At 46.3% G+C, this 9,710-nt stretch overlaps 1 protein-coding gene across 3 annotated transcripts; it reads right to left on the reverse strand.

The window, feature by feature from the left end:
- Window positions 1–82: 82 nt before the first annotated feature.
- LOC131104843 (tripartite motif-containing protein 54-like) lies at window positions 83–9,143 on the reverse strand. 3 transcript variants are annotated; one of them, XM_058052414.1, is made up of 12 exons: window positions 8,990–9,143; window positions 7,639–7,820; window positions 6,128–6,303; window positions 5,879–6,056; window positions 4,770–4,865; window positions 4,580–4,657; window positions 4,315–4,470; window positions 4,193–4,215; window positions 3,708–4,113; window positions 2,767–3,315; window positions 1,808–1,941; window positions 83–1,052 (listed from the first exon to the last, which is right to left on the reverse strand). In XM_058052414.1, exons 2-11 carry the CDS (start codon window positions 7,807–7,809, stop codon window positions 1,855–1,857), a joined length of 1,920 nt encoding a protein of 639 aa, XP_057908397.1. In that variant the 5' UTR covers window positions 7,810–7,820; window positions 8,990–9,143; the 3' UTR covers window positions 83–1,052; window positions 1,808–1,854. The 3 variants fall into 3 exon arrangements, with proteins under 3 accessions (XP_057908397.1, XP_057908395.1, XP_057908396.1); XM_058052412.1 differs by having other exon boundaries at window positions 83–1,055; XM_058052413.1 differs by having other exon boundaries at window positions 83–1,659.
- Window positions 9,144–9,710: the final 567 nt, after the last annotated feature.

Raw genomic sequence — 9,710 nt, forward strand, 5'->3', positions numbered from 1 at the left:
GTCAAGATACATACGTGACAGAAGACAAGATACGATATCTGAATTTAAGCTGAATAAGTTAGATTTAATTTGGAGGGAACGTTTAGAGAACCAGAAGTGACGTTTTTTTCTTTTCATTGGAGGATGTGTGAGAGTCCGCTCCATATTTTACATACAGTGACCACAATGAAATTATTACACATTGTTTATTGTTACATCACACACGCATAACTTCTTCTTTAAAAAATCTAGTTTGGCATCAAAGTCACCACTGATGGAAAGCAGAAGATTCAAAAAGAAACTTTGAGGCCAAAGTAATCCACTCCACTGTGAAAACTCAGCCACATCGGAAACCATCTAAACCAGGGGTGTTAAACTCGTGCCGTGGCGGACCGAGACACTGCAGGTTTTCTGTCTATCCGGTCACCAACGCAGGTGATTTTAATGATCAACACCACCTTCAATTTGAAGGAAGGAGCTCATCAATCAAATCACCTGCTGGAGAAAAAACCTGGGGTGAACGGACCTCCATTGATCTAAACACTCTGCTCATCATATAAACTTTCTGTATTTTAAGTCACCTTTCAACATTATTGACTATCAGACAAGTGTAAAAATAAGTTAACAAGCGTTTGCGTTAAGACATCAAATTGTTAAGTTTGTGAAGGTTGGATAGCTACTCTAACATACATGCTGTAACCCTCTTCTTCATTTATTCACTTTGGCTGTGTGGCACTGAGCAGCCAGCCTCCATCCTATTCTATGGTTGCCATCTTTGTCACCCAAAATAAACACACGCAAACACACGAGATGCTGCCTGAGGTGAAGTCCCAGGAGATGCCCCGGCGTCCGTCAGGATGGCAATTTCAACTCCTGCGCTTCGTCACACGATTTTTCCTCCTTTTATGGATACTGGTTGGGTCTTGCAGCAGCACCAGCAGCCACATCTTCTCAGGTCCCATCTACGTGTTCTTGTAGAGCGTGTTGAGCCAGGAGAAGCTGAAAGTGGGTCGCCGGGCTGCTGCTGCGGCGGCGGCTGGGCTGCCGGAAGCATGGCTGCCGGTTTGACTCTCCTTCTGGAGCAAAAGAGCACGTCAGCTGACTGACCAGTGTTCAACGTGTCCAAACACAAACCCATTCAATGGTAGTAGTAGTGTTCATCTGTTCTGGCCGCTTGCCACTGCAATTACACGATATGACCACACGATGTCAGCAGCGGGACGAAGAATCCCCTTTCATGCACATTAAGGCCAAAACCATCCATCCACCCATCCATCCATAATATCAAAAAATAAATCAAAATATCTCATTTCCACTAACATTTGTAGTTTTTCTAAGCTTACCACTTTTTTCATGACGATTTTATTCTCATATCAGGACAACTGTTATCTCATTTTTTCGACTTATTCCTTAAAATAAATATTTTCCTTCCTTTTTGTCTTATTCTTGTCATGGTGACATCTTGTAAAATGATGTTATCTCCAAATACTACATTTATCCTTACAAATGTGTGACATTCTTCATGTTATTCTCACAATAATACAATGTTGTGATATGTCCTCCCAATTCCTTTCATCATCTTTCATCCTTTCAGCATCCCGGGATGGACCCCGCTTCGTCATTTGTGAACATTTTACACGATGCCAGTCAAGGGTGTTGATGGGTGACTGAAAACATTGCCTGTAGATATTTATGAGTATAGACATTGTGAGACAACATGCACGGTTGCGCTGATTCCAAACAAAGCCTGAGTGGTGATTTTAAGTCCTTTCTTGTCGTGACAGCGAGCGTGAATCAATGAAAGCTGGCGTGGGGTGGGTGTGTATACCTGAGGTGAGCTAAAGCGACGATGGCAGCGTCTCCCTGCTGGTGTTTCTAAGTGCATATGAAGCAGCCAACGTAAGACCAAAACTTCTGCAGGAGAACCAGGAAAGCCACAAGGTAGAAGAAGAAGGCGACAGCCTGGAGGAACACGGACCAGATCGCACACGTACACCATGAGGATGAGGATGAGGATGAGGAGACAGACAAACAGATACTTGACTCCTCTCCAAGTGTGGGACAGGGAGTTGGGAGAGAGAGGAATAAGGTCAACTGTCAGTACCCGGATGTTGCAGTCAACGTTTCTTTGATACATAACCTTTGTACAGCATTATGAATATTAGTCACTTAAATTCACTGAAGTGCACTTTAGGTATCAACGCAATTGAATAAACCCTGAGGCATAATGATCAACGTGGTCATTTCATGCAACTCAATGGGGTTACAAGCACAATTCAAAACTACCAACTCTACCAAAAAAGTAACATAAATGCAGCATAAAATATGAAAAAGTACCAAACAAAAGGTTATCTTAACTGTGTGCCTTTCAGCAACATGTTGGGCTGCGATATAAACGTCAATGATAGGACCGTTTGAAAAATCCGGCCATTAAAGTGGTCATGCTAAATGGGTCTGCTAAATTAGCCATTAGCTTGATATGCTTTGGAATCTAAAAGAGAAGTTGAACACAGCGGGGAGTGGATGGTTACTACCGCAAATGTCAATTGTAAACGCCAATGGCAGCCGGACGCATGCCTGGGTTCCATACACACGTGTACCGTGTGGATGCTAACTCCCATGGCGCTTCGCTAACATGCCCTCCAAATCTTTGTCCACTAATAATTTATTCCCCAGCGACAGCATCAGCAGTAAATGACAGGAAATGGGCGTGGCCACATCAGCAGGTGTGTGGCGAGCAAGCGGCAGCGGCGGTGGCCATGACGGGCGCAAGCAGGCGACACTGACCTGGAGGGAATCGAAGGAGGTCACGCCTTCTCCCTCGTCACTCGCCTCCACTTTGCCAGATCCGTGTGGCGCCGCCGCGTCTCCTTCTGAGGAGTCACCCTCATAGTCGCTCAGCTTCTCCTTGGTGTGTCCTGAAGTTTCCTCCTGTGGAGCCAAGTGGTCCTCTGAAGGAATGGGGGTGGCCTCCTGCACCGGCTCTGAGCCTTCATCAGAAAGACACACCCACCCCTGAGCGTCCTCATCCTCCTCCGTCCCCACACCGCCGTCTCCTCCCATCTCCGGAAGTGCAGGCTCTCGGCATTGCGCCAGCGGAGGAGGCTGCGGCCGAGGCCGCGTTTGAGGTCGGAGAGAAGAATCTTCTGGAGGACGTGTGGCATACAACACGGAGTTGTCTATTCTGTCCGCCACCTCCTCTGCTTCACCAGTCCCAGGAAGCAGCCTCTTCCTGGACCGGTACCAGTCAGGATACAGCAAAACATCTGTTGACCCCGCCTCCTTCTGTCCTTCCGTCCAATCATCTGGCTCGGACACGGCCCTGCCCTCCTCACTCTGATAATGAGGAAGACAGTTAAGGGACCCCAAAATGACAAGTAGCTTCGCCCGAGACCTGATCCACCTCACACAGGAAGTGTGGCTCATGTCGCAGGGGTCAAAGGTTGCAGGTAATACAGTGGAACCTCCAAATTCAAACACCTTACAGGTGGTACAGAACCTCAAAACTCCACTAATGATGATGCGGAGGGGTTTGTGAGGCCACCACAGAAGGGGACCGGTGACGGCTAATAGGAAAAATATGACGATAACCATAGAACAGGAAATGGTCATAGTTTGACCCTGGAACAGAAGATTTCTATTTCCATGACATCTGATGGGGAACATTGTGTGCTCATCACACTTGGAGGTTCCACTGCAGAGAATGAGAAGATGTGACATGTGCATACCTGTTGCGTGTTGATGGGACCCGTCAGTCCCTCGTCAGCAGCATATTCCTCCACCTGTCCCGCCGGCTCTTCTGTGACCGGACCCGACTCGCTGCCCACCGGATCCTCTGGTGTAGCCGTCTGCTCTGGTTCCAGTTCCTGCTCCAGAACCTCCTCCTCTTGGCCAGCAAGCATTTGGATGTGAAGATCTGGAGGCGCTGATGATTCACTCTCTGGTCCTGAAGCTACCGCAGGTTCCCACGGTTCCGAAGATTGTGAATCCTCATCAATGAGGCGCACGCCACCTCGGATGAAGTCGATGCTCCTGGCGGCGCTCTCCTGCTGGCTGAAGTTGAAGGTGGAGGCTGTCATCTCCTGTCCTGCCTGCAGCATCTCGGCGGGACTGAACAGGGCGGCTGTTTGGACCCTGGGGAGCCAGGACGGGAAGGAAGTGGCTCCACTTAGCAAAATAAAAGACACTGACTTTAGCTTAGCATGCTACTCACTTTGCGATCAGGTCTTTGGAATTCTGAAACAGGAAAAAACAACTAATAACGTTAAAATGTGACATTATGATAACGACGCTATGCTACTTAACAAAACATGCTAACATAAGAGCGCACGCGACCTGGACAAAGGCGGCCATGTCGGGATCCTCCATGCTGCTCCTTGCCTTCTCCAACAGCTTCCTGTTGGCCTCCATGCTGTCGCCATAGCAACGTGCCAGCAGCTGGGCGTGGCCTGTCTTCTCCTCTTCCTCTGAGCTGATTCGCTCTGTCATGGCCTTCAAAGCAGGTAAATATCATAGTAGTACTAGTCAGAAGTATGAATATGTGCATTTGAAAATATTTGTGTAATTATCATCCTCATTACTTTAATCAGAGAAAACTGACCTTGCATCTTTCGTCCAAGATGGAGAACATTCGGCTGAACTTGTCACACACGTTCTGTTTGTGAGTCTCGCAGTTCTCCTGTAGAACACGCACACACACACGCACACACACACACAAGATTAGGCTCCTCCCCCCGTGGATCAGTCCATGCATCCATCCGGTTGTTTACAACATGGTCGCATCGACTCGCCTCGATTCTCCTGCAGGTCTCCTCCAGCTCGTCAATCAACGCTTGCACCTTCTGGTTGACCTCCGCCAGGGAAGCCACGCCTTCTCTTAGCACGTCCTGAGAAAACACCAAGCCACAGAATTGGAAGGATTGGACTCCCCCAAGCATGCCTTTATGTAAAATATCATTTTACAAGAATAAAGTTGTAATATTATGAAGAAGTAGTGGTAAAAAGGTACAATGATTAATAAAAAAAATCGATCAAAGTTGTCCTTTGAATATTTTTTAGGCGCGGTGCTTCTCAATTATTGTCTGTCATGCCTGACCACAAGGAGAGACATTTTCAGCGCCACCCCGATGTGAAATACTAGAGAACGTGATAAGTATTGACGTATCTGTACTGTGCGGACTCAACCTGAAACTGAAAGCAGCAAAGTGCAACAAAGTGGAGAGCATCCAAGCGTATTCAGGGGTACTATAAATGTGTACATGTTGATAGGTCGCATTAAAATGAAAACCTCTCCCTGCGGGCTCGGTCATCATGTGCTCTGCGATGACGTCAGCTTCTCTTTGGGCTTTGGGACCTCTGGTGGACAGAAGCGGCCTTTCTACGTTTTCTATGCTCCTCCAATGAAAGTTTTCTCAAACAAAATGCATTCTAGAAACAATTTAAAATGTTGCTTTTTCATATGATAGGTGTTTATATTTCTCAGGTTGAGTGCTAAGCTGCTGTGTGATGAGTTTAATGTTTGTCATGGCAGTGCATGACATGCTGCTGGTCTAACTTCCTTGTACACTCATGACACTTAAGAATGTCAAAATTAGTTTCATTATCGGTGGCCTGGAGTATGAGACATCCGTGATCATGACTTTTTCTCATCAAATTGTTCATATAGTCCAACTTTCTTCTAAATGTAAACTTATGACTCAAATTGCAAACATTTTTCTCACAAAATTATTTTTTGTAGTCCAATGAAGGGTCTTTTTTCAGACTGCTTTTCGGATATTCTGATGATTTTTCCTTGTAAAATTGCAATATTTCTTGTAAAATGGCAGCTTTTGTTCCATACTGGGAAATCACCTCAAGACTGCATAACGGAACAGCCTCCTTGACAGGTGATGAGCTCTACCTTCTCGTGCTGGAGGACGTGGTCCAGTGGTTGCACCTGACAGGACCGATGTCGTCCAAAGACTTTGCAGAGGGAGCAGGTGGGCATCTGGCAGGTCACGCAGTAAATATTCACCTTCTCGCCGTCGTGCTCGGAGCAGGTGATCTGAGCGGGAGTTGAGGGAGAAGCAGGGAGGGGCCTGGAGAGGAAGTTACGACTTCATAAAACATCCCCATTCTCCAAATTTCAGGGTTGTTTTTGTGTCGCCACCTGGAGGCGTCGCTGCCGACTTCCTGCTTGTAGACGTCGATGATGTTCTCCACCAGGAGGTTCCTCTGTAGGCCGAAGACGCCGTGGCGGTCCAGGATCACCTCGTGCCGGCACGACGGGCAGCGGAAGCGCCCGCTGTTGACGGTCATGGTGGTGCGGGCCTGAAACAAGGAGGGCTGGGACAAGGTGTCGTTAGCACAGCACAACGACAGAAACTGGTGGAATGTCCCCCTGATTGCATAAGACATGCATCTGTATCCACACATTAGGGACATATGATGCATGTGTTCTTCATGATGGCACATCGTCTTAACGAGTACTGCACTTAACGAGCATCACCACAGCAGCTGTCCTCATGTGGAAAAAGCAAGCAGCGCATGTGGGCCAGTGAAGACAGATGCAACCGGCACAGAAAGATGGCGCCGGCCAGAAATAGGTTCATGTAAGCCTCAGCTGCTGCACGGGATTTGGTTTTTCGGACTTCAAATCGGGGTCAGCCCAAGTTCATGATGTCCAAAGTCCAAATGAATTCCAGAGTGGGTGAGATACTAAAAAAATGCAAGAATGCATGACCACCTTGCATCGATTAAAATGCTCAAAACTCGCCGAGGGGTCTCAATAGTTCCTTTGCACACATTCATGGATTTGAGTTCGTGCAGAACAAGAAATTATTTTAGCAAGTTGACAGTTTCTCTTGTTAAATTTCCACTCAATTTTCCATAAACCTACCGCTTCTCTCTTCATATTATGACTTTCTCCTCATAATACGACAATTGCACCTTTGTTTTCCCTGACGTCCCCACTATGTCTTCATAATGCACAACTTTATTCGGGTCTTTTCCTTTTTCTCATATTGCAGTTTTATTCTCAGAATATTACAGCTGTATTCTTGTCATTCATGGAAAACCTCCTCATAATTGTACAATTTATTCTTGTCCAATGTGTTAAAATGACTACTTCTTCCTTCACAATGTTTATTTGAAAGTTTTTCTCATATTATAATTGTACATTTTCTTTCCCGTAACGTTACAACCATTTCTTTATAAAATGACAACTTTATTCTTGTAAAATTGCCAATTTCTTGCGACTTATATCTTACCATATAACATTTTTTAAAATAAAGTTCATTCATTTTCTACCGCTTTTTTCCTCACTAGGTTCGCGGGGGATGCTGGAGCCTATCCTAGCTGTCTTCGGGCGAGAGGCGGGGTACACCCTGGACTGGTCGCCAGCCAATCACAGGGCTTTAAATAAAGTTTTTCCTCAAAATATAACTGCATTAGTCAATTTGTGACTTTTTGCTCATAAAACTACACATCAAAATACTAGTTTTATTCTTGTAAAATTAGTATTTCCATGCAAAATTATGAAAAAATATGAATACTCATAATATGACAATTAATTACTTAAAAAAAATTACACATTTACTATTGTAAATAGTTACTATTGTAAATGTGTGGATTTTTCCTCATAAAATGTTTCCACATCTTGCAGCGTAGACGTAAACACACCTGGTAGAGGTCGTTGGCACACTTCCTGCACAGGTTGTGCTGACACGGCAGGATGACCACGGGCTTCTGGAGCAGCTCCAAGCAGATTGGACAGGTCAGCTGCTTCTCCAGCATCCCCAGCCCCGCCTCCTGCTCGGCCCCACCCATTCCACACTGCTGGCTCAGAGACATGGAACGAGGACCTGCAGGCGAGCACGTCGGGTGGGGTTAAAGGTCTCCAGGACAGGAGAGCTCGTCGGCAGGTCGAGCATGAAGGCGTTTTCACGTACCTTTAACACTCCATTTAGTCAACCTGAAGTCTACCAGAAAGATACAATCCGAAAGTCGATCCTAAAGACTCCAGAATCTGAACAAAAGTCAGACAGCTGGGGGTAGTCCTAGCAGGTTTTACCTAGTGGTCGGTGGTAGTCCTAGCAGGTTTTAAGCTGGTGGTCGGTGGTAGTCACAGCAGGTTTTACCTAGTGGTCGGTGGTAGTCCTAGCAGGTTTCACCTAGTGGTCGGTGGTAGTCCTAGCAGGTTTTACCTAGTGGTCGGTGATAGTCCTAGCAGGTTTTAAGCTGGTGGTCGGTGGTAGTCACAGCAGGTTTTACCTAGTGGTCTGTGGTAGTCCTAGCAGGTTTTACCTAGTAGTCGGTGGTAGTCCTAGCAGGTTTTACCTAGTGGTCGGTGATAGTCCTAGCAGGTTTTACCTAGTGGTCGGTGGTAGTCCTAGCAGGTTTTACCTAGTGGTCGGTGGTAGTCCTAGCAGGTTTTACCTAGTGGTCGGTGGTAGTCCTAGCAGGTTTTACCTAGTGGTCGGTGGTAGTCCTAGCAGGTTTTACCTAGTGGTCGGTGGTAGTACTAGCAGGTTTTAAGCTGGTGGTCGGTGGTAGTCACAGCAGGTTTTACCTAGTGGTCGGTGGTAGTCGTAGCAGTTTTTACCTAGTGGTCGGTGGTAGTCGTAGCAGTTTTTAAGGTGGTGGTTGGTGGTAGTCGTAGCAGGTTTTAGCTGGTGGTCGGTGGTAGTCGTAGCAAGTTTTACCTAGTGGTCGGTGGTAGTCGTAGCAGGTTTTACCTAGTGGCCGGTGGTAGTCGTAGCAGGATTTACCTAGTGGTCGGTGGTAGTGGTAGCAGGTTTTACCTAGTGGTCGGTGGTAGCAGGTTTTAGCTGGTGGTCGGAGGTAGTGTAAGCAGGTTTTAGCTGGTGGTCGGTGGTAGTCCTAGCAGGTCAGTTGGAAGCTAAGTTCAACATGCTGAAGCAATTTAAAGGTCACTGAAGCGGGAGACAAAATGTCAAGTAGGCAAAGCCAAGACTAGAAAACTGTCACATTTAAAACACCACAGCATTAACTCAAATCAAAGATACTTTACCTTTTTTTAATATGTGATCTTCTCCGGTTGGCTCCTCTTGAATGGAGCACAATCGTCTTTCTTCTGTGGTTCAAGTGTGTTAGTGTACCAATTGGTGGGGAATGAAAATGTGGGGGTTTTCAGAGCCACTTTCTGATCTGCAGCTCCTGTGACACAGTGCTAAATATGCCTGGGGGGGGGGGGGGGGGGGGGGGGTTGAGGAGAATGGGTGCACTTGGTAGGCCCGAGTGGGATCTGACCACGCCCCTCCTCCTCCTCCTCGTTCTCCTCCTCACACTACACAACATCCATTTCTCAAGAAAAACAAGCTGTGTGCTTGTTCACAACTTTAGATACAAACATTCATATTAGTGTCACCTCAACCCACACCCAATCACGTGTGCTGTGTCTTACACACACACACACACACACACACACAAGGAAGGGACAGATTAAGACACACTCTCTGGTTGCACACTGACCCAAACACACACGCACTCGGGTCACATGACCCTCACTCAGCACAAACACACACTTACATTGGTACAGACTTGCTTGACACTAACACTGGTTAGGAAATGCAACATTTGTCTTGTGTGTTATTTCTACTTGCTTACATCCACCACCAGCAGAAATCCTCTGTAATTTTAATTAAGAATAATGTATATGTATGTAATGTAATGTATAAAATAATAAAAGAAAAATTTTCAACATTAAAAGAGAATAACGTCATTTTAGGAGC

The sequence above is a fragment of the Doryrhamphus excisus genome, chromosome 16 (assembly GCF_030265055.1).
Source record: "Doryrhamphus excisus isolate RoL2022-K1 chromosome 16, RoL_Dexc_1.0, whole genome shotgun sequence".
NCBI classification, from domain to species: Eukaryota; Metazoa; Chordata; class Actinopteri; order Syngnathiformes; family Syngnathidae; genus Doryrhamphus; species Doryrhamphus excisus.